The 26,295-nt window shown below is 41.8% G+C and overlaps 1 protein-coding gene across 1 annotated transcript in view; it reads right to left on the bottom strand.

Moving 5' to 3' along the window:
- Positions 1–26,295, bottom strand: part of abcb7 (ATP-binding cassette, sub-family B (MDR/TAP), member 7) — a gene marked incomplete at its 5' end in the record, with an annotated part of 88,381 nt that overhangs the window by 20,317 nt on the left and 41,769 nt on the right. Inside the window, 5 exon segments of the mRNA XM_084331292.1 lie at positions 5,353–5,524; positions 6,793–6,922; positions 8,188–8,351; positions 13,840–13,997; positions 16,081–16,255. Of these exon segments, the coding sequence (XP_084187418.1) occupies positions 5,353–5,524; positions 6,793–6,922; positions 8,188–8,351; positions 13,840–13,997; positions 16,081–16,255 (799 nt within the window).

Here is a 26,295-nt window from a genome sequence, read left to right as displayed (position 1 = left end):
ACAAGCTCACCAACATGAACAGGGTTTCCCCGTGACTATTCACACCGAGTTCTGTGACTGTACATCTGGTCAGGAGACGGGGGGGGGGGGGGGGGGGGGGTGCTAGAGGAGAGGTCACGGGTTCACCAAAATCAATAGGTATCAATATTTATGGCCATTCGGCCATTACCTTTCAAGATATCCTGTTCTCAGTTTGGAACAGAGTGCTAGAGGGAAGGTCACAGGGTGACCAAAAATCATGTTTTTCACCCTCTAGGGGTCGTGAATGTTCGCAGTAAATTTTGCGGCTGTACGACTAACGACTCAGGAGCTCATTTGAACGTTTTTTTGGCCCGATGGTGGTGCTAGATGAAAGGTCATGGGGTCACCAAAATCAATAGGTTTCTTCTTCTTGGGAGTCGATAATCTGCACATTATTTCACGGCAATTCAACTTTTTGAGATATCTCAATCACTTACAAACAAACATTTTCGTTTTTTAATGATACTGGCAACGCTATACCTTGGTGTGGCTCACAGCTGTGGTTAGTGCTCAACACACCGACAGTAGCCAACATCTAGACGGGCTCGTCGGTTTTCAGCCAAGTAAAGCTGCAAAGCCATAACTTGTCATACCGTAAATCCTCTAATAGTGGAGGGCATTCAATTCAATTTTATTTTATTTTTCGTGCCGTGATATAGAATGAGATAAACTCTTGCCAATGCAAATTAAGTGCTGCAAATTAACGTTCGCTATCTATATGGCGTTGGCAGGCGGGGCTGGCGTTGTCCAGTTGACATTACAGATCATGATGGCTATGATAGCGTTAGCTAAAGCTATGTTATCAACTCGATTAGACTCAGGTAGAGTCGAGAAGGTACCACATGCTAAATTGTCCGTGCGGACCCCGCAACCTATAGACCGTTCCAACTTCAGTGTGTGAATTACGTTAATCCACCACAGTTTCACAATTACTGTGTTGCACTCAATATTTAAATAATGTTAGGCTAAATAAATGTAGACGGACAATAAAAGTCTGAAAATGAAGGGATTATGTCCATGAGTGTCCTTTTTAGAAATTATGGCCTGCCTCTTATATAAGCATCTCTCTAATAAAGGCCTGGTGCTCTTTGCAGCTGAGGTAAATACAAGACCAGTCCAATATTAGAGGAAATACGGTAATTCCTATTGACTATAGCTGTACTACTAGCTGGTAACTCAAAATAGAAATCCTCAAATTGAAAGCCCTTACTCACTATAGCCATGACGTTACAAGCGTGCAGCTATTTTATTGGACTTTACGGTCCATTCACGCTAAAGCTGCTTATTGCTTTAGAAACTAAACAAAAGGCAATTCAAAGGTTCATTAAACTTAGGAAATTCACTTGAGTTTAATTAATTAAACTCAAAAGGAAATAAACACAAGAGTCAAGAGGCCCAGGGATTGTGAGCTTTTGGGGAAACTTGCATTGTTAATGAGCAATTATTATTACCACGATGAGATTCACAGATGCATAATTCTACACCAAGGCAAAGAGATTCAGGGCCAGAGCCGTTAAGTGTGATGCTCGCTCTCTTTCTCATCCCTACAGGTCTCTCTCATTTTCCCATGTCTGTCTGGCGTCTGCCTGCATCCTCCATTTAGTGGGAGGGGAGCTTACACTATGCACAAACACACACACACACACACACACAGTCGGAAGGGAGAGACAGAGAGAATGGAGAAGCAGTGAATCAGCTGTCTGTGTGTGTGTGTGTGTGTGTGTGTGTGTGTGTGTGTGTGTGTCGGGGGGCAGCTACATTGATCTGTTTTTGTGTCTGTCCGTCGGCGTTTGTTTTTAATTATTCTTCAATGAGAAGCGACCCGTCTGCCGGACGGGCCGATAACGCGTCCCGTCTCCCGCGGGTTTGTGACCGGTTTTGACGGACAGAAAAGTCATCATTCTGAGAGGATGAATGATCAGTATAATGTGCAATTACCTTTAACTTGTCAAATGTGTACTCATTCTTATTTGTATTGACTTGTACTTATGTTATTGCACATACCGCAGACAGTTTATTGTATATAAATACCAGCTTTTTTTATTCTGTTAATTGTTGCTTTTTAATTCCTTTATGCTGTGGAGCAAACGGAGAGTAATGATTCCATTGTGTGAATTCTGAATCTGAATCCATTCACCATCAATGTAGCCAGGAACCTAAGTTACGTCCGAGGGTGTGTGTGTGTGTTCCTTCTCGTCTGTTACACGAGGGTGTTGGCCGCCAGTGACTCGTGTGGATTCTTGACGATGATGATGAGGCCAAAATGTCACATGGGACACATTTATATGCTTTAAAAGTTAAAACAGATAGGGCGGCTAAGTGGCGCAGTGGGCAAGGCGCTCGCCACTAATGCAGGAGATGCTGGGTTCGAGCCCAGCTCTCGGCATTGCTACCAGCTTGGCTGGTCGTTCATACTAATACAATTGGCAGTATTAGGGGGTGGGAAGCTGGTGGGTGGGGATCGGACGTTGTGGATAGCGACTCCTACAGGTCGGTTGGTGCGCCTGCAGAATCAGGAAGCAACGAGGGCGGCGTGTCCCTCCCACGCAGACCCTCGCCGCTGAGAGATCGCGCTGTTCAGGTGAAAAGATGCGACAGCTGCCTCCTCGTGTACCGGAGGGGACACGTGATGCAAGGCTTGGTCCACATTGCAGCCGACCTGCTGTGGGAGGCATGGCCTAACAACGTTCGAGACAGGGGAGGGGAGAATTGGACAATACGAAATTGGGATGGGAGAAAAAGAAAAAAAAATTTAAACAGATGACCATGTAGGCACCGACTCGAAGCCGAGCAATCCCCGTTAGGCCAATGGAGCGAGACAGCTTCACTCTGGGCGGCAGGGACAGGCCTAGGCACGTAGTCGTAGCCGCTATCCTTATGATCAGGGACGGTCATTCCATCAGCAAATAACCTGACTGGACGTGAGAGAGTCAGGCTATGCCTACCTGCAGTGACCACATTTTGGGGCGGTAGTTTAATTGCAAGTACTCAAGCCTAGAAATAATGAATAATAATCGGACTCACACAAAATAAATCCCCCATATGAAATCAAATATATATATGACCGTCCCTCCCCCCTTGGCCCTCCTCCCCTCAGTAAGCCACATTGCCTCACCCTCTGGGTCCAAAAGATGGAGGTGATGATGGGAATGAGCTCAACCCCACGGTAGGCATGATGACATGACCACAGCATTGCAGTAATGGTCACAGCCCTATTACTCGCTTAGCTATTTCGCATGCTACCTACGTTAGCTTCCTGCCACCAAGGGTTGTGATTAACTAACATTACATTATGCGCTGCTTATGATCCACTGGGTGTTGGGCTTCCATGCTTTTTTTTATCAGAAAACCGTCGCCGTTGCTCAAATGCAGCTCCTATATTGACTCTAGCTAGCAAATAGTTTGATTGGATTTTTTAGGGTCGACGTCGGCGAGACGAATGGAATGAATGTGTGGGGACTCGTGGCAGTGGGGGGAGGAGTTTAGAATTCTAAAAGGGGGTTCTTTCCAAAACAAAGATCACAGGCTGGAATGTAAGGTTAGAAGAATTCTTATCACTTGGCGAAGCTGTAGTTTTGCAATTGGTATAGATCAGTGGTCACCAACCTTTTTAAGCCCAATATCACTTTTTTTTTTGGTGAAGGCAAGATCTACCTATTGAAGCGTTGAGAGAAAAAGATAGCCAAGATTGTACTTTAAACTAAATGACTTTTATTTGCCTGTATTCTAATTACATGCAATGCTTTGGTCCAACATTAAAACGTCAAAACAAAAGTAGAACTGTAATGTGGCCTCTCATATTATTAACATTGACAAACATATTTACAATTAGCATTTTATAAAGTAGAACTGTAATGTGTACTTTCTCAGTCAGTCCTAAGTGCAGTCATCTTATGCAGCATCACTTTTCACGTAAAAACAAACGTAGAACTGTAATGTGGACTCTCATATTATTAACATTATAAAATGCTAATTGTAAATATGTTTGTCAAAGTAGAACTGTAATATGTACTTTCTCAGTCAGTGCTAAGTGCAGTCATCTTATGCAGCATCACTTTTCACATCAAAACAAAGGTAGAACTGTAATGTGGACTCTCAGGGAAAGATAAAAAATAAATAAAAAGAATAAAAAAAAAATCTTCAGGTAAAGATCTACCGGTACAGGGGAAAGTCTCAAAGATCGACCAGTCGATCGCGATTGATGGGTTGGTGACCACTGGTATAGATGAACAACCCTTTCCAACACCCTGATTAAGTTTTTCTTCCCTATGATACAGTGAAAATAATACTGATTTCACCTTTGAACCCCCTAGAAGGCCCTCAAGGGACCCTGAGGGTCCCGGATTCCACTTTGGGAACTGCTACTCTAAGCCTAGCGTTGGAAGATAATTGTTTGTGTACACAGAAAATACATGTAAACATTATGTATAATTCTTAAAATTGGATGGTATTTCTCTTTAAATTGCACAATTTACAGTCATAAATAGCTTATTGTGGAATATTAATGTAATGAGTATAGTTTTTTCAGCTTCAGATGTATGATTTGATTTGTTATAACTGTTTTAGTGCAGCCTCTCTGAGCACAGCCAATGCTCAGTATGTTGTGGGGGCGTGGCCTTCTGTTCATTGAAAGGGGATGTCAAGTTAGTATCATAATACATGAAGCTTTCAAATGTAAACAAATGCATGAGCCCAGTGTGATCGGTTGCTATGGGAGACTAACATTTGCTATCCGTGCTAGCAGGTGATGAATAAATTGTCACAGTTGCTGTGGAGGTTTTTGAACCGCTCAAATAATTCAATTGTAGCAAACTAGTTTCATTACTTGTCTGTGGGCTAATTAGCTGACATCCTTTTAAACTACTGACAACTGAGACTGACTTAGGGTCAGCAGAACAACACATACTAACCGGTGTATATTATGCAACATTTCAAAGGAAGTAAATTGAAATAAATATGAAATGGCTTGGTTTTGTATGATATCCAGGGGGGGTAGACCTCAAAGAGCTTTTTTAGTCGTCATTTCTAACACCGTGGGTCATTTTATGTCAACATATCTTCGGTTAAAAAGGTTGTCATTGTACTGAATCTGTAGATTTGTTCAGTAGATTTAACAGTGCACCACGCAGTCATCTTAGGTAAAGAGATATAGGTAAACAACCACAACGGCGAGACCTTTCGAGACGCCTCCCCATCTTCAAACAAGCGTTCCAGGGACCAAATACTCCTCCTCCGAGGAGAGCATGTTTGTTCACTCACGGATACGCCCCCGAAGAATTTCTCAACTCCTCTGGAGTTTCACACTTCTCTCTCGCAGAGCCCCAGACATACCCGACAGCTTCAGGCCCCTCTCCCCGACCTGGGTGTCGTAGCCGTGGGGCATCCTGAGGATGGCGTCGTGGATGCCGGCCAGCCTGGCCATGGTGTACACCTCCTCCGGCGTGGCGTTGATGTTGCCATACAGCAGGTTGTAGTAGATAGTGTTGTGGAACAGAACAGCATCCTGGGAGAGGTGTGGAAATATAGAAGAAACAGAAGATTATTATTACTTTATACACAAGAGAAACAAAAGACAAAAACAGATACAGTATGTACACACACACACACATATATTATATATATATATATATATATATATATATATATATATATATATATATATATATATATATATATATATATATATATATGTATATGTATGTATGTATGTGTGTGTACATAGTACTGTATCTGTTTTTGTCTTTGTTTCTCATACACTATATATATATATATGTGTGTGTATATATGTGTTTTTTGTTATCGTTCAATTGCGGCAGTGATTGCGGCAGTGAAAAAACTGCAAAAACAGATACAGTATGTACATATATAATATATATGTAAATACTGTATCTGTTGTTGCAGGGGTTTTCCCATCAATGCCGCAATTGAAACAACAAAAAACACACATATATATATGCGTGTGTTTTTTGTTGTTGTTTCAATTGGAGCAGTGATGGGAAAAAAGCACTGCAAAAACAGAGTTATAGAGGAAGTAAAATGGCCAAGAAACAATAACGTTCATCCACCATCTGTTCACATTATGAGCTTTTACTGCAATGCAAGCTTGGCTGAATTCACTTTACTGATGATGATGATGATGATGATGATAATGATGATGCCACTGCTGTGGACCTTTACTTTCTACATTGTTCTATGCTGCCCATTGTTGCATATAATTAGTTAAATAGCTCTGTATTACAGTTGCTGTAGAAAAGGATAGAAAACCAATGTTAATGTCTAGACATTAACACTTCCATGACAGAACAAGCTTCATAACTACTCTTTCACCATAAAAACAATCAAGTTCTCATGGCTTAACTACAGTTTTTTATTTTATAATTAGTCTTTCTACAAATGCCATCATAGATATATATGCAATCATACTGTATCTATTGATGATAATACTACTAATACTAAACTTTATCTGTAGAGCACATTTCATACAAGCATTGCAGCCCAAGGTGCTTCACAGCAGTGATGCAGACACAAAATAGACATAGGCATACAATTTGTATAATTATAGACGGGCATAAAATTAGCAAAGAATCTACTAAATAAAAGTAATGCATAGAGTGCAGACACAGAATGAGTATAAAAATAGAGCAGTGCAATAAAATAAGACATTAACGTTGAGTAAAATAGTGCAATGCAATAAAATAGTTATCTACAGTACAACAATCACAGTCGGAATGCAATGAGTGTATCGATGTACGTCTCTCTCTCAGCACAAACCTGAGGTACGACCCCCACGGCCCTCCTCAGGCTATCCAGGCCCACGTCTCGGATGTTCTGCCCCGCGATGTAGATGTTTCCCCGCTGGGGCTCGTAGAAGCGGAAGAGCAGCCGCACGATGGTGCTCTTTCTGTAACCAGACATGGAACCAAGAGTCAGTACAGTTCCGGCTGCCGGCCACACCAGCGGCGCTCAGCCCTTTTTCATGTCTTATGATTAGCTCTCGTCTCAGGGACCCCCAATCTGAGGAGATGTTTGTTGTTAGATATGACTATATGAATATGATTGTTCCAGAATTCCACAACTGTCTATAGTGTAGGCAGGGAGACAACACTGGAGAGAGGGAAACCTTGATTGATTGATTGAACATTGTATTAACAGATTGCAGAATGGGTACAATACAGTACGGCTCAATACACACAAGTGTTAAGGGGATGCAGACCAGAGAAAGACTTTCGTCTTGTTTACATCAGGGTCCCCCCATCTATGATTAGAGTAGTCACCCTTATGCTCTCATTAGGATTAGGGTTATTTGTTCGTAGACCGTTATTCTGGGGATCCCCCCGGAACCTCCTCAAGAAGCCAGAGGGTCCCCGAACCCCACGTTGAGAACCATTAGGCTACATCACCAACAGTCTACAGATCTTTTACAGGAAACAATGCAAATGAGAGTCTACACACTAGAAGCGCTTACATAACGACACTTCGATTTGGATCGATACATAAACCAATCCAATCGATGCAATGAACGTATATCAGTTCAGATCGTATATATATTGTGAAACAACAAAAGCAAGATTTTTTTGTTGATAAACAGAGCTTGGTAAAAAGAAAAAACTGCGCTCTCAACCTCAGTTTGATGGAAATGTCGTAACATTATTGTGTTAGATGGAGCACAATACATTGAATCAGATCAATATGTTACTGAATCGTATAAAAATTTATGGTATTTCCAAACATTGAACCATTGCCTTAGCCCTTTCACTACCACACTACAGTGTGGTAGTGAAAGGTTAACATTATGTGGAGTGGTAGTGAAAGCATTAACCCTTTGTAGTGTGGTAGTGAAAGTGTTAACCCTTTGTAGTGTGGTAGTGAAAGCGTTAACCGTTAACCGTCTGTAGTGTGGTAGTGAAAGGGTTAACCTTCTGTAGTGTGGTAGTGAAATGGTTAACCTTCTGTAGTGTGGTAGTGAAATGGTTAACCTTCTGTAGTGTGGTAGTGAGAGCGTTAACCCTTTGCAGTGTGGTAGTGAAAGAGTTAACAGTCTGTAGTGTGGTGGTGAAATGGTTAACCTTCGGTAGTGTGGTGGTGAAAGGGTTAAGGATGAAAACGGTAGCAGAGCTACTTATGAGGCGACACACAGCACTGAGGGCAGAATGTCCTGATACCTACCCACACCCGCTGCCACCGACAATAGCCACCTTCTTCCCCGCAGGCACCTCGAAGGACACCCCGTCCAGGACCTTTTGGCCGTCCAGGTACTCAAAGTAAACATCTTCAAAGCGGATGGTGGCCTCCTGGGGCGTGACAATCAGTGCCGGGGCGAGGTCCTTCTCCTGGAGACACCAGCAGAGGGCAGGGTTAGTGAGAGTGAGAGTGAGAGTGAGAGTGAGAGTGAGAGAGAGAGAGAGAGAGAGAGAGAGAGAGAGACCCAACCCAAGATGACGAAACGCCCTCCAACACCTTGTACAAAGCACTGGAGATGGAGAACCCGACACATATCATCATTAGAAAGCAGGGACTTTCACAGGGATTTTAAAGGACCATCACCAGACCACCTCAGCCACCTCTCACACTGCCGTTGATGGTGAAAAGGGGTAAAGTCGCTAGGCAGAGTTCAATTAGCCTCGTGAAAACCACATCACCATTTATTTACTTTAAAGGGGACATGTACTATAAATTAGGGCTGACCTTCGAATTTTTTTTTGGCAATCGAAGCTTCGGGGCCGAGCTTCGATTTTAATTCGAAGCTTCGAATTAAAAAAAGAATTATTAACTTTTTTTTTTCTTTTTTTTAATCTTATGTTGTGGGACTTGTACAGCACTTTGGTAAACTTTGTTGTTTTTAAATGTGCTCTATAAATAAAGTGGATTGGATTAATGAATTAAGTAGCCCCTTTCGTGACTGTGACGCAGCCAACACGGCTGTGTGTCGCTGTTGTCGTTTGAACTTCAGATTTCATGGGAACTACCAATCCCCCAAATCAAGAATGTTTAAGATGAATGAAGTAAGATTTTGATTATTTGAAATATGGCCTGTGTAGACTAAACTATGCACAGAATTATGTCAGTCTACAAGGTCCGGATTCTACATGGTCCGGCAATGTAGACCTTGTAGACTCCACTACAGACCAATTATCAGTGAATGTTCATGAATTTTTAAGAAGGGCTACTTCCACAAAAAAACCAAGAACTCACCAAAACATCTCAGTAGCACCTTATCTAAATGTTCTATTTCATATATGGAGATTCATATTTATTTATGTATTGCATGCATTTTATTTCCTATTTTGTTTATTCATCCCAGTATCTTTCTTTCTTATGTGTGAAATTCTACAATGCATTTACATTCACATTTAGTCATTTAGCTGACGCTTTTATCCAAAGCGACTTACAAGTTCTGTACGACAGGTCATCAGGAAGGATACAACTCTATCAGCTGAGTAACAATATTCATCAAAGTGTTGCGTGTTACAGTGTAGGTTAGTTTATTAGGACAAGTGCATGACAGTAAGGTTAGTTAGGGTTAGATTTTTTTAATTTAATTTTTTTAATTTTATTTCAGATAATGGTTGAAGAAGTGCGTTTTTAGTCGACGGCGAAAGATTGGACGGGATTCGGCTGTCCTAACTGGGGTGGTTAGTTCATTCCACCATTGTGGGGCAAGGACTGAGAATAGGCGTGTAGGTGGTGTATATGTGTTTGAGGATGATATCCTTCAAACAGGCAATAGTGATGATATAATTTGGGCAGTGCTGAGCTGGGTTACTTTCCTCCAGTGTATTTGTCCCCCGGCCCCACCCAATGGCCCCATGCACACACACACACACAGAAGTAAAAAAAAAAAAAAAAAAAAAATTTAACTTAGATTTTTTTTTAATGTTCGAAGCTTGTGCCATCGAACGAAGCTTCGAAGCTTCGAAGTATTTAAGACAGCCCTACTATAAATGTCATTTTTCAGTCTCTAGCATTGTATTATAGTAATAGGAGTTCGTATCAATGTGTTTTAGTGTCTAAATACCATATTGGCGGATTGCTCTGATTCAGCTCAGCCCCTTTCCTCCTCCAGTAAATTAGGCCATCTTGATTTGAAGGCCTGAGTCACGTCATTCGGGCTCTGGGTAGCAGACAGTGATGTGATTGGCTCTGTGGTTGGAGCTAATGCCCGCCCCCATTCTACCTAGACTAGACAGCGAGTGGAAGCCACTTCCTCATGCTGCGAGGCGGAGTGGGGCCCGACACCTCCGCGTGCGCTCTGGAGGGAGAGAGATGGAGAGAGAGGGAGCACTTGGGGGGGGGGGGGGGGGGGGGGGGGGGACCTGCTGCGCGGCACACGGGAGAGGGGAGGAAGGGAGGCCCACAAGCTGCCGCGCGGCGGGTCCCCCCCCTCCCTCTCTCTCTCTCTCTGTCCCTCCGGAGTGTGTGCAGAGGTGTCGGGTTTCGCTCTGGAAGAATCTCTCTCTCTCTCTCTCTCTCTCTCTCTCTACCAGTCGCAGACTGTGTGGGCTGACTGTCACTCAAAGTGCTTATGGGCGGGGCCATAACAGCCTGAAATCTTGAAGCTGGAAAATGATGGTTTTGAGTACTTGATTAGAAATATAAAACAATGCATTTTTTTTTGAAAAAAACCTTACAGATGTCTTAAATAGACTAACAGGAATTGTGTAACGTTGCCAAAATAGTGCTAGGAATAGCAGTACATGTCCCCTTTAACTTTAGTCTTTAACCTGGGTTTCTGTGATGGCTTTTTATAACGTTTTCCTTATTATAACAAAGAGATTTGCTGGAAAAAATTATGGTTTTCATGCATACATCACTTAGACAACTTATAATAGTTGTTTCACGTGTGCATTTCCTGGAAGACAAGTGTGGCCAGCTGGGCAATAGCGAACATTAAATACTTAACCTGCAAACATAAGACTGTTCTGACAGCACAATATTGATGTACCTAAGATATTTGCTGAATTTCTTTTTTTAAATGCCTAAGTATATCAACTACAATATGAGGTCCACTCTGGCAGAGCTGAAGCATGTGCAGTCTCTGCGTGGTCACCAATCTTACGTCACTCCAACCAAAGCGGACCCTCGCAGTATTAATTCAGCTTAAAGGAACACGCCAACATTATGGGAAATGCGCTAACCTGGTCTTCTCTGGAGTCAGACAAGAAGATAGGATACCAATTTATTTTCTTATTTTTACTGTGAAGGTACATTGTATATCAATTTCAAATTTCCCTGCCCTAGGCCACTTTTGCAAACTCTGTCCTTTCCCAAGTGACACTGCAGGCGCCCCCAACCGCAGCACTGCCATTTAAACCTTCAGTCATTCCACAGTTTTACATCACACATTTATAAGCAAATGACCATAACAATACAGAGGCATTTTAGCTAGCCACTCCATATCCGCTGCCATTAATTTGTGCTAAGCTAGGCTAGCTCACAGCCGAATAGCTTTCTACCGAACGCACACAGAGATAAAAACCGATATCCATCTTCTTGTCCGACTCCGGAGAAGACGGCGAGCGGGATGTTCCTTTAATAGCAACATACTGTAATCACCCCACGACGCCCCTCGCCCACTGAACAGACACTAAACACACGCCCCATTAGTATAAACACATGCTAATTTCTCAAACCCCCAAAATGGGGGAGGATACCAAAAAAAAACTAAAAAAGGCAACAGGGCCAAAATAAAAAAATATATATTTTGCTGAGCAGCTTCTAAAAGGAGGGGGAGTCAGAATGATTTTACATCTACATATGATAATAGGCCCACATGTTCAGGGGAGAGACACAAGAGAAGAAGGCTAGTGTTGGGGCGGTAATGGCTCGCCGGGGCCAGCACCATTCAACGGGGGAAGCAGTGAAGCACAATGGAGAGGAGCGTTAGTAACGAGTGAAAATAAGCGGCCATTCATTTCGCCCTCTGTAATTACAGGCTCGAGACAAAACACGGCATTCATATCATTATTTAGCGGCGGGCAAACACCTGCACTTAAGTGTACATCTGTCAGGAATCACCCACGTCATTAGTTTAACCATTTATTATAATGCAGAATAAATGGCAATGGCAATACACTTAGTCTCGGCGGTGTGTTTCCACACTTAGGGCTGCTCCCTGCCGCAGGAGGCGAGAGCCCGGAGACTTGTGCAGAAGACGAAGCGTAATGGGGAACCTGCAGCTAGGGAATGTAACTTGTGTACATAATATATAGAGTGCGACACTTTGAGTAGTACAGTAAAGCAGGTGGAGGCTGGGGTGGTGGGTGAAATACCTTACTTGCAGGTACAGCGTCAGTGTGTGTGTGTGTGTGTGTGTGTGTGTGTGTGTGTGTGTGTGTGTGTGTGTGTGTGTGTGTGTGTGTGTGTGTGTGTGTGTGTGCCAGAAGTTGCTGATGCAAGTATACCATGTGTATATATATATATATACGGCAACATGCAAGGATGAAGCGATTAGCTGGCTAACCTCTTATTTTAAATTAATCGGATATTCATAACGGTTTAACGTTTCGTTTTAATATTTTTTTTATATTTTTTTATATTTCTTTTAAAAGGGTGAATGTGTGAAACATTTAAACGAACACACCAACATTTTGGGAAATTAGCTAACCGGCCATGTTCGCTTCCATTCAGTGTGCTGAGCTAGGCTAAGCTATGCAGCCAGATAGCTTTCTACTGAACGCACAGAGAGGAAACTGGTATCTATCTTCTTGTCTCTCTCTGGAGAAGACGGTAAGCTAATTACCCGCAATGTTGGCGTGTTCCTTTAAACCAGTGGTTCCCAAACTGCCCTCTAGGTGGTGCGTGACATGAAAAGGCTAATGGTGGCAAATAATATATATATTTTTTTTTTCTTTTACAATAAAATTTCAATTTCATAAAAATCTTAGTCAAACCTTTAGTATTATGGATATTAAACATGCTGGCAGAGTACATGCATCCATGTTGTCGTGAACATTTTAATTAAATAAAGAAATTCCCTATCCATAGTCGCCGTGGGAAGAGATAAAATAAAAAATTTAATTTGTGCACGGAGACCAGCAACAATTTTTTCTAACAGAAACCCATTGGGGGGTGTGTCAGCTAGGTCAGGAGGTGACAGGGGGTGCACGGCCAAAAAAGTTTGGGAACCGCTGCTTTAAACTAAAGTGAACACACAGGTGAGATAAGCGAATAAGCGAGGTATAGAACATTTACGGCAACGTCACATCGCTGGCACAAAGATAAAGTTGCTGATATAGATAATATGCTGATATTCATGGATGGAAACATGAATATAAAAAAGGCAGCGTTGTTTACAAGGAGAACTCTGTTGGATACTTTTTTTTTTTTTTTTTCTTTAATAACCCTCACTGTAAATAGGTTTTAATTGTTTATTAAAAGTAGAATTTCACTGACAAAACTAAAATCTAGCAAAGCTGAAGAATGGTATTTCATTTCTAGGTTCATATGCTTGAGTTTCCCATGATAACCAATATAGAGTAGTAGATGGTAGTTTATGGGGACTTCAGCTGGGCTAAAAGAGCTAAGTCTACACTCTTGTACCCGAGGGCTGTCCTTGATTATATAGTATATTCTTAGTTGACTAATAGGCAAAGAATTATATCAAATAATCAGACTCCCAATGCTTATGTAGTGCTTTAAGCATATTGAGCATACTTTTGTGAATATTGAATATTGAGATAGGTATTGAGAATATGGAGAGTCAGCATTTCAAAATAAACAAACAAACAAAGGAGAAACCTACATCTCGGCCTCCCTTGCTAGAATGTGGAGCCAATCGGCGCAAACCAGGGGAAGGTTGGCAGTGGGTGGACGAGTTACCTTGATCTTGGTGTCGACGCTGAGCAGGGTGAAGAGGGTGTTCATGTCTATCAGAGCCTGCCTGGTCTCTCTGTACACGGTTCCCAGGAAGTTGAGAGGAAGAGAGAGCTGGAAGAGCAGGCCGTTCACCATCACCAGGTCTCCTATCGTCATGGTGCCTGGTGTCAAAGAGCACCACATCAAGATTCAAGAGGTCATTATGCACAGTTAAAACAGACGGTTATACCGAATTAAATGAAAATCGTACTTTGCTAGTGTGGAATATATGTTCCCCCCCCCCCCCCCCCTTTATCCTCCCCCAACTCACCTAAACAGACATTTACGGGGGCCAGTTTCGAATTGCAGCCTCCCGTAGGTGCAATTTTTTTTTTTACGGCTATGGGTAGGGCGTTCCACATTGTTGTGGCATAATTGCGAAACGTGTTTAGTCCCTTGTTTTTGCCGAATCTGGGTTGCACAGGATTTGTGGAACTCCCTCTGGTGCTGTGGTCGTGGTATTCACTGACCTTTGGGAAGTACCTCGACATGTACATGGGTACCTTTTAGTGGTTTAGTGTATCTTGTAGACCAGGCCCATTGCAAGTTGCTGTACTCTGCCGTCTACTCTAAGCCATCCTAGGTTGTCAAAATCAATCAATCACCACCCTTTGTCTCTCACCTCATCCCTCCCTTCAATCCCCAGCCCTCCCCAACTCGCATAAACTATCCCCCCACCCTACTAGCTCACCCCACCTCCCTCCTTCAAACCTCCAACCCAATCTTTCCTATCTCACCTGGCCACAACACCCCCTTCTCTGGACTACCGTAATTCCTCTAATAGTAACCCCGGCTTGTATTTGTTTCAACTGTAGCGGGTACCAGGCTTGTATTAGGAGGAGGCATGTATAAGAGAGAGGCCTATATTTCTAATTTTCAAACAGATCATAATGAATAAATCAACATTTTGTGTCAGTTTGAACCCAGTAAAATGTACTGGGTTCATTTATTGAAACCAAGTACTGTATGAAATAGTAAACAGTGCAATTACAGGTGGTCACTGGTCATTTTAACGTTTTCAAAGTGAAATCAAGTAACTAGCTCAGTATGCAGCTCAGTATATTAGTAACCCGGCTTGTATTAGGAGGTCGGCTTATAATTGCTTAGCTCAAGAGCGCACCCGGCCATTAATAGAGACCTGGCTTGTATTTGAATACCGGTTACTATTAGAGGAATTACGGTATAAAGGTCTAGGTTTTACTTGATTCAGGAGCTCTTTTGGAGGATACTAGGCCTGTATCACTCTTGACCTATTTGTACTTATATACTCTGTTTGAGCTAAACCCGTGTTACCGAGTACATTCATTGGTCCGGTTAAATTCCTCTACACTAGTCCCCCCCCCCCCCCCCATTCACACAAAACCACAGAGTAAACTAGAATAAAAATATTAAGAAAATGTTTAATACAGCTGTATGCCCTGAAGAAGGCCGATAGAGAGGACGAAACATGTTGGTGTTTTTTTAATGGTTCTACAATGAACTAAGCTATTTATTAAAGCCTTTTTTATATACAAGAAGAGTGCCTGGAACTTCCTTATTTTTATACTGTAGTTCCCTGTTTCTTTTCCGTTTTGTATGCCCTGAAGAAGGCCGATAGAGAGGCCGAAACATGTTTGTGTTTTATATATATATATATTTTTTGTATGGTTCTACAATGAACTAAGCTACTTATTAAAGCCTTTTTTATATACAAGAAGAGTGCCTGGAACTTCCTTATTTTTATTCAACTGGCTCCCCTCATCCAAGAGCACCTTCAAAGAAACACTGGATTCACACCACAAAGAGGCTGCAGCCCTCCTTCTTGTTCAAGGGAACTACAGTATTCTCCATCCTATTCTGTATTTTCCCCACTTTGCCAATAAAAAATTATGTATTTAATAGCCTTAACCACTTTTAACTATGCTGTTATATTCAAATACTGTTATAATTATGCTCTTAAAATGTCTAAAACCATATATTCTGTTTTTACCTGGCATTTAACATCTTGCCTAGGGACTGCAGTTGAAAACGAGCTACCCAGCTAACACTGGCATATTTACAGTGGTGGTACTTCGTCTCATTACTGTTAAATAATGTGCACTGTCCCTATTCAAATAAAAAAAAATATGTTACTTCTGCAAGTGTTCAAAGCATATATACACCGAATCTAATCGGAATGTTTTTGGGAATCATGTGATCCGTGGCGCTCCTCTCGTAGCCACTCACCTGTCATGATGCCGTTGCTGGCCAGCACCATGATGCCAGTGAGGCCCACGCTGAAGATCACACTCTGGCCAAAGTTCAGCATGGCCAGTGTGGAGGTGGTCTTCAGAGATGACGTCTCGTAGGTCTTCAGGTAGCTGTCGTACTTCTCAGCCTCATACTTCTCATTGTTGAAATACTGAGCAGCAGAGAAGATGGACAGAAAGCGAGAAGAAGAGAGGGGAGAGAATGAGACAGTCAGAGAGGAACAGCAAGTTGAGAAAGAGACACAAACTTGGACTGGGTGATATGTTAAAGGTGCTGTAAGTAGTATATTTTTCTTTGTTAAAATAAGTGTTAAATAGCTCTACAACAGTCATCACTGATATAGAGTGTCTGGTCAGTAACATGGGTCTCCCAGTCTCCCAGTCCCTCCACTCCAGTAAACAGAAAATACATCTTCTTATTTTATCCAATCAGGAGAGAGAACTCCACACTGGAAATATGGTTTGACAAAAATAACAAATAAAAACAAGTTTTAAGCAAATGTGTCCTTGAAACAAGTAAAATAATCTACCAGTGCAGTAAGCCAATTTGGCTTGGCAAGATTTCTTGGAATAAGTACAAATATCTAGGATTCTCTCTCCTGATTGGATAAAATGGGAAGGGATACCAGTAGATGTATTTTCCGTTTACTGCTGAGCGGAGGGACTGAGAGACCCATGTTATTGACTAAACAGTCTATATCAGTGATGGAATGTAGAACTATTTAACACTAATTTTAACAAAGAAATACCAGCTTTAAAAAACATTGTATTAGGGTGGTTGAGAAAAGAGGGATTCTATCTTTATTTCTATGTAATTATTTCACAATATCCAAATATCCATTTTTGTTTGTTTTGTGATATGGTTTCTGGTGCATGCCTCTCAACAGTCCTAGCAATGCGGTCTACCGACATGCATCAGATCAAGGGTCAAGTAAAAAAATATTGACCAAAAAAATCTATATTGAATTGTTTCATTCGATCATTCTGATATTGATCCTTAAAATCCTCAAATCGATCTTTTAATCTATGCCTTTTTTCAGTGGATTTGTGAAGATTTTCACTAAACGTTATTTCAAGCTTGCAGAAGTTGTTTGTTTTTAGTCTATGGACAAGAACCATAGAAGGAAATGTAATTTTAAGCATCAGTATGTAGGACGACTTTAAAGCATCCATATGTAAGAAGATTAAATGTGTATTTCTGTATGTGGCAAAAAACTGTGGAATTCTCTACAGAATTAAAGAGCTGTACAAATATATTTCAGTTCAAGAAAATGTATAAAGAAAGAACCATTAAGACTTTATGAAGTTGAGTTCTCTTTTTTTTTCAGCCGCAAGGCTGATCAATGCCTCAGCCCCCCCCCCCCCCCCCCACACTTGCACAATAACAATGACTGGCAAAAATACTGCACTGGGACTGACCTGGAACTCTGCACTTTACCTTACACTGTATACACTTATATATATATATATATATATATATATATATATATATATATATATTCAAATTATTAATCCTTCACTGCACTGTCTTTGTCCTGTGTCTGTTGTTGCTGTTTGTTATGTGGAAAAAAGATCTATGTAAACATGCATATACTGTAATTGCCGTAACAATTACCAATGTGTTTACACATATGGCTCATTAAAGGAATCTGAATCTGAGTGGTAATAGCTTTCCCTTTGACTATTTTTTTCTTCTGTTATTGTAAGTATTGATTGTTAAATATGTGATTGACCAACTATTTCTATTATTTATTTATTGTTTTGAGTAAGGGGCAAGCAAAATATGATTTTCTTCTCCCTGCTCCTTGCCGCTCATGGAATGTGTAAATTGAGAGGTGCTTTGATCATGAAATGATACTACTATACTTGTATGGAACTGTGCATTACCATGAATGGAACAAATACAAATAAAATTTAATTAAAAGTGTGCCTCCCATCCTGCAGACGTCTCTAGTTTACCTTGCGCAATGTTTCTGTTGAACTACTCTGGAAACTCAAGTGACCAAATGACATCTTTTGACAACAATGGCAGGTGCTGGCCATCAAGCCTAATTGAATCAATATTAATTGAATTGAATCTTGAAAGTGTGAGAGTGCAAGGAGTGTGTGCTGTATTTGCCAGACCTTCGTGGATGGCGTGTGTACTGTATTGCCAGACCTTTGTGGATGGAGTGTATACTGTACTGCCAGACCTTCGTGGATAGTGTGTACTGTATTTGCCAGACCTTCGTGGATGGCGTGTGAGCCCCGCCACATGCTACTTCGCTAGAAGAGCGTTTGAGCCTTGCATTCTACAAGCTGCCAAGATTAGCTATGCCAAAAGACTTAAAACACAATAAACAAGCGTTGCAACATGAAGGTTAATAGCAATCTCGAAACCAATCTATTCAATTGCCTAGCTAATTCAATTGAGAATGGATTTTTAAAGCAAATCATGGTGCCAAGAATCAAAATGGAATGGAATAATGAGATTCCAAAAGATTCCCACCCCTATTGTCCGGCCTCAACACAAGCGGTGGTTAGGGGTTGAGGCTGAACAGACACATTAGAGCAGCCTGCCTCGCCTTCAGGCTGTCTTTGTTCTCAGTGACCAGAGCCGTGTCTGGGTCTCAGTGGGCCGTGTCTTCTCTTCTTTGCATCTTTGCCTCATAACTACACGTCTAAAAAGGCCCTGGCTGGCGGGTGACGGCAAAATGTCTGAGAGAACAGAGACCGACTGAGACTCGTGGCAAAAATGACCAGGGCATTATTCAAAGACTATGACAGAACAGAGAGACTATGGATAAATTAACCAGACTATGACAGAACAGAGAGAGAGACTATGGCTAAATTGACCAGGACATATTCAAAAACTATGACAGAACAGAGAGACTATGGATAAATTAACCAGGACACATTAAAAGACTATGACAGAACAGAGAGACTGGATAAATTAACCAGACTATGACAGAACAGAGATACTACAGCTAAAATGACCAGGACATTATTCAAAAACTATGACAGAACAGAGAGACTACGGTTAAAATGACCAGGAAATATTCAAAGACTATGACAGAACAGAGAGACTACGGTTAAAATGACCAGGAAATATTCAAATATTATGACAGAACAGAGACTACAGCTAAAATGACCAGGACAATATTCAAAGACTATGACAGAACAGAGAGACTACAGCTAAAATTACCAGGACATATTCAAAGACTATGACAAAACAGAGATACTACGGCTAAAATGACCAGACTATGACAGAACAGAGAGACTACAGCTAAAATGACCAGGACATATTCAATGACTATGACAGAACAGAGATAATACGGCTAAATTGACCAGGACATATTCAAAGACTACAAGACAAGAGATACTCTGGCTAAAAATACCACTATACCAGACTATAGCTAAAATGACCACGACATTATTCAAAAACTATGACTGAACAGAGTCTATTTCATAAAGGAGTATGACTGAACATAGACCATTTTATAAAGGAGTGTGACTGAACAGAGAGACTATTTCATAAAGGAGTATGACTGAACAGAGACTATTTCATAAAGGAGTATGACTGAACAGAGACTTTCATAAAGGAGTGTGACTGTACAGAGAGACTATTTCATAAAGGAGTATGACTGAACAGAGACTATTTCATAAAGGAGTATGACTGAACAGAGACTTTCATAAAGGAGTGTGACTGTACAGAGTCTATTTCATAAAGGAGTGTGACTGTACAGAGAGTCTATTTCATAAAGGAGTGTGACTGTACAGAGAGTCTATTTCATAAAGGAGTGTGACTGTACAGAGAGTCTATTTCATAAAGGAGTGTGACTGTACAGAGTCTATTTCATAAAGGAGTGTGACTGTACAGAGTCTATTTCATAAAGGAGTGTGACTGTACAGAGAGTCTATTTCATAAAGGAGTGTGACTGTACAGAGAGTCTATTTCATAAAGGAGTGTGACTGTACAGAGTCTATTTCATAAAGGAGTGTGACTGTACAGAGTCTATTTCATAAAGGAGTGTGACTGTACAGAGAGTCTATTTCATAAAGGAGTATGACTGTACAGAGACTATTTCATAAAGGAGTATATAAGCATATTTAGATAAAAGTCAACAGAGGCCAATTCCTCTGCAGCAGCTGAGCAAACAGGGGATCAGCGCAGAGTCGTCACTCTATTCGGGATGAGCGCTGTCCTCAGCCTCTGAATCTAAATCTGTAGCAATCTGCACAAACACAGAGCTGGAGGACAAGCGGTGAGGGCTCAGGAGGAAATGATGCCATCCAAACAGATGGCCTCCAACAGCTTTGACATCGAGACATACAGCTAATCAATAGGCAAAAAAAACAAAACAGTTCAACCCTCTGAGAAAGACTTTCTCCTTCATCTGCATTGCAGTCGCCTTGGAACGGTACGGGGTGTTAAGACGACGCTTCCCGAAATGCGGGACCCGGTGCCAACGAGTGGGAGGGGACCACAAGAGAAATAAATAAATAATGCAAAACAGGCGTCGTGAACCAGCCAAAAGCACATCTCGGGATTTTTCTTCATTTTTTTTTAAGGCTGAACCCAGATTTCTCACTCCCGGGCTGGTTATCACCAAACGGCGTTGTGCTGTTACTGTTGCTCCTCGCTCTGGTTAAGTGGGCGGTTCACTACTCTGGCCCCATGGCGGTGTGGCACGGCTGTTGCGCCGTTGATTGGCACGCGGAGAAACGCGGGGAACGAGGAGAAGAGGAGGAGGAAATGGAAGAAAAAAAAGGGCGCAAGGAGGGCAGACTGAAGCGCCGCGAGACGCCGTCGTGTGCAGGTTCTCCTCCAGCCCTCTGTGGAAAGTGGAACGGATTTCTGAGTGGGCGGAGATCTAATTACATATGCACACTCCAAGACTCACAGCCCTGCTAAATCCAGCCCGCGTTGACACAGATGACACAAAATAACAACTGAACCAACAAAAAAAATAGGAAGAGAAGCAGAGCGGAACGCAGAGTGGAGAACAACACGGGGTACCGAAATACATCTGGAACATGTGGTTGAGGATCAGATGTTTTTAGTCCCTGTGGTGCGAGCAAGTTACCTAGATTGATTGATTGATTGTTTTATTTTGGTGTCATGCACACAACGTGCCCAACCAAAAATACCGTTGCAGTGTTGTTATTAGTACATTACATTTCATCATCTAAATATGGATTACATAAATATAGATTACAGCTCGGTCTTAACCCTTTCACTACCACACTACAGAAGGTTAACCTTCTGTGGTGTGGTAGTGAAAGGGTTAACCCTTTGTCGTGTGGCAGTGAAAGGGTTAACCTTCTGTATTGTCGCAGTGAAAGGGTTAACCTTCTGTATTGTCGCAGTGAAAGGGTTAACCATTTCGTATTCCGCCTTCTCTCCCCAAGCTGGACAAATAAAATCTGCTACAAAAAATGTTACCTTCCTGAAGCACAACTTTGAGTTTTTCATATTCATCCCGCTCGAGAAAATCTACATAAATAAACGACAGTTTACTAAAACATTCCTTACACCCTCGTAAACAGGACAGTAAAACGAAAAGTGAACCTCATTCTCAACTTCTAACCTAGCGCACACACCAAACAAAGTCCGTCTGTCCTCTGGGGTGGTATTAAAGCTGCCGGTCTCTAGGGCTGGTGGTAATGATGTCCCTGGCCCAATCTGTGCACAGTCGTACAGATCTTTGTCTTTTGTTTAAATCATATAATTATACCTAGTAAGAGGATTAAGACCGATATAAACATAGGCTAACGATGTCCATAAATACTCCATTGATTCCCATCTCCGGCTGGGTTTTCTTGACGTTCACGGGCCACCGCAGCGAGAACAGACACTATGGCAGATGAAATTGTAAAAAAAGAATATAAAAAAAATACAATCCATCTAAATTTCCCTCAAGAAAGCACGAGCAATCAATGACTGTCAACGACATTCACACCGCTGTGAGGGCTGGTCTCCCAGGAATGAGCCCGGTTCGGACATTTCCACTCGTTAAAAAGCAGGGCTTGGTGATACTGTCCAAATAATATACCACAGTATTAGTCTTAGTTTTGATAATATAACGGTATTTAGTTTAACAGTGTGATATGACATATTATCTGTGTCCTCATCTCATAATACAATTGTCATGGTGCTTTTTCTACCGTTTATTTCTTTTTATATAAATGTATGTATACATCATGGATGACAATATAGTAAAGAACCATAGCTTTATATGGATCCATGATGGTATACCTTCATATTCACTACACCTCCCAGCCCTAAAACTATAGTTAGACTGACAACAGAACAGCGGATCCCAACGGACCACGTCTGTGGACGGCGGTCCGAGCCGCCTAGTGCCCACGCAGATAACGCCTCCTTCCCTCTTTCTTCTCCCGCACCAATACGTTGCTAATAATGGCCTGTAGCAGATAATTAATTTCCATGCAGCAAAAAGATTCGTATATAGCGTCGTGTGAAACGGGGACGTTGGAAAGAAATAACCATTAACACTTTGAGTGCTAGGGGCGCGTTTTGTCGTTAGTTCATGCCGCCAGTTGAGTGCCACCAACGCTATATAGCGTTTGTTTGTCGTATTTTTTTTATTAGTGATTTGAATTCATATTTCATCAATCGAGCCTCACGCTAGTGTTGCAGACTCTCTGAGCTCAATTGGGAAAATACCGCCCCCTATCGTCTCTCCCTGTGTAACTGCACCCAATTCGTTTAGACTGATGGGGGGGGGGCAGCCTCCTCATGTTACTTTTCCGACGAGGCATCTGAAGAGACCCAAGTTGATCGCCGGCCCGGAAAACGCATGGAATATATATTTACAGTAACCACCGCTGAATCAATAAACGCGATCGATATTTGGAATGGCGATCAGGAATTGGAATAATCTTTTTGGATAACATCTGATCTGAGGTAAGCAATTTATTTTACCAGTCTTAGGGTAATCGTATCTGTTTTCACCTATATATCAACGTGTCCCATATGTGTGTGTGGCTGTGAGTGTGTGCTCGCTGATCAGGAAATGAGAGAATATATATATCTACTTTTTCTCCCATTTTTTTCTATTTTTCTCCCATCCCAATTTCGTATCGTCCAATTCTACCCTCCCCTGTCTCGAACGCTGTTAGGCCATGCCTCCCACGGGTCGGCTGCAATGTGGACGAAGCCTTGCATCACGTGTCCCCTCCGGTACTCGAGGAGGCAGCCGTCGCATCTTTTCACCTGCACAGCGCGATCTCTCAGCGGTGGGGGTCTGCGTGGGAGGGACACGCCGCCCCCGTCGCTTCCTGATTCTACTGCGCAGGCACACCAACCGACCTGTAGGAGTCGCTGTCCACAACTTCCGATCCCCACCCCCTAATACTGCCAATTGTATTAGTATGAACGACCAGTCAAGCTGGTAGCAATGCCGAGAGCTGGGCTCGAACCCAGCATCTCCTGCATTAGTGGCGAGCGCCTTGCCCACTGCGCCACTTAGCCGCCCTAGAGAATATATTTTTCAGATCGCTTCTCTAGCGTGCATAAGTACACATATACTATCGATAATCTAGCGTTTATTTGAAAACGATTCATAAATAGGCCAAAAAATTACAACGTTTTTTTGTGTATGCCAGAATATTCCAGTAAATGCAGTTTATCACGGAATCTTTATATTTTCCTGAAAAACAAGGGCTTTTCAAAATGCTATAAAACAAAAATGAACCGATTAAAAAACAATCCGTCTCGACAATGTTGACTGCAAACAAGTCATTGATAAACAACGGGCAGATTAGACACATAGCCATAATTTAAGGCTGCGGTTAGACCGAATGTTTTCGTTTCGTTTTGAAGATGAGTTTCGCTTTTCCAGGTCGCAACGTAGTGGCAGCCGAGTTAGACATTCGTTTTGCCTCCTGAGCACAGTGATGTAGTACAATGCCAAAGCAGTAGGTGGCGAACATGAAGGCAATTTTCAACCAATCAGAACTTGAATGAGAACACTCCACATCCTGTTCAAAATCTCAAAAGCCACCATCTTTAAATGCCTCCGCGAGCCATTTTAGCCTATGAAGCATTATTTTTCAGCAAGAAATAAAGTGCAATAAACAAAAACTGATACATTCACTGTGTGTTCTGCCTCATTTGTTGATGATTTGTTGATGAAACAAAACTAACATCAACACAAGTGACCACCAAGAGCGGATAGTTTAGTCTCAAAAAAGATTGCAGATGGTGTTAGCTATGTTGTTAGCTACATGCTAACGTGAATGGAATATGCCATTATAACAGTATAGCATTGTGGCTAGCAGCTAACGTTAGCTCACGTCAGTTAGCCAGCCAGCACCAAACTGATTATATCGGGAGCTATCAGTAGCTAGATAACATTAGAGACAATGCCTCATGTATTAAACAAAAGTGAATAGATGACTGGGCCATTTTGTTTAATGCTTGTTATGTTGAAAGAGGGGCTCTGAGCTAACAGGGTCTGGTAGCTAGATAGCTACGGTAGGTAGCTAACGTTAGCTCACGTTAGCCAGCTGCTCATGCAATCGTTAATGCTAGCAGAATGAATGGATGTAAACTTTATTTAACATATTGCAGAATGGGTACAATACAATACAGCTCAATACAAACAATTGTTAAGGGAATGCAGACTGTTGTAGCTTGGACTGGGGTCCTTATAACAATAACTTGACAACACATGGTAGCTGCAGCTATTTGGGACAGCTCTGTTGTCACCGGACGTTGGTGAGGGCACGCAGATGTCGGTATCTACTGCGCATGGGCGTTGAGCAACAATGGCTCCGCGCAGATTACACAACACGTTGTCTGCAAGTTTTTGGCGTTTTTCCAAAACAGAAACACAATTTAGCGTCGTCAGTAGGGCAACGTGTTTTCCTGCCAAAACGGCATTTCTATTTAACACTTTGAGTGCCACTCACGGCTTTTCTCTGGTTTACGCCCCGACCGTTGAATGCCACAGTCACGAGTATTCTCGGGTATTTTTATAAAAAAAATTATTAGCGATCTGAAATAATATTGCATCACGTGAGCCTACCATTGGAGATCCAGGGACCGCCGGCGCTCAGATGTGAAAAAAGCGCCCCCTATCGTCTCCCAGATGGTAAATCACCCTTTTGGAATGGACTCAATGAAAGTGAATGGGAGAACGGATTTCTGACTCCACATTTTACTTCTCACTGACGCAGCCGGGGTCTACCAGAGTTCATTCTGGAGCCTCTGAGCCGCGCGGATCATGTGTTATACTGTACACACGATGGATCAATACATTTATTGATTTTTTCGAATGGCGATCGGAAATTGGAATAAACCATTTGGATACCATCTGACCTCAGGTAAGGAATCTATGTTATCAGTGTTAGGATAATCAGACTCGTTTTCACAGATATATAAGCGTTTATGTGATATGTGATATGGCTGTTTTGACTGTAAAAGCCATGAGGAAATAAGAGCAGCGATTATCAACACACATATACTATCGATCATCTAGCGTTTATTTGAAAACGATTCATAAATAGGCAGACAAATGACAACGTTCTGGAATATTCCAGTAAAAGGCGATTATCATAGGCATGGGTTGTTTTTCCCCGGAAAACGGGTGATTTTCAAAATGCTATCAAACAGAAATGAAGCGATAAAAATACAATCTGCCTTGCCAATGTTGACTGGAAAATGAGTCTTTGATAAGCGACGGGCAGATTAGACACATAGCCATAATTTAAAACATAGATTAGGCGATATTGGCCGTGGCTGGTGGCATTCAACGGGGTAAAAAGGAAAACACGGCCGGCACTGAAAGTGTTAACAGAGACAGCAAACGTATTCAAAACAGCAACAAAACGAAAACAAAAACAGTCTGTGTAACCATGGCCTAAGACAGAGATTATGCGTTCACAACGCTATCATTGAAGTGGGTACTGGCATTCAACGGCGGTAAGGCGCACCACATCGGCGGTAATCAAAGTGTTAACACTGCGGGGCTGGGTGATGACATCACATTTTCTAATACAACATTTTCCTTATTATTGCCCTCATTTTCGCATCTATTTGATGTCCTTTTGTTGTAACATAATCATCATGGTGCTTTTTCATTTGAAAGGGTATATTCTAATTCCTAAAATATTTGTAATCCTGCTGCAAGGAAGAATTTATAAATCAACAAAAAAATGTATACATACATACATGTTATAATTA

Source organism: Notolepis coatsorum (assembly GCF_963971535.1).
Source record: "Notolepis coatsorum genome assembly, chromosome: 16".
In the NCBI taxonomy this organism is placed as follows: Eukaryota; Metazoa; Chordata; class Actinopteri; order Aulopiformes; family Paralepididae; genus Notolepis; species Notolepis coatsorum.
This window is presented reverse-complemented; position numbering and strand designations above follow the sequence as displayed.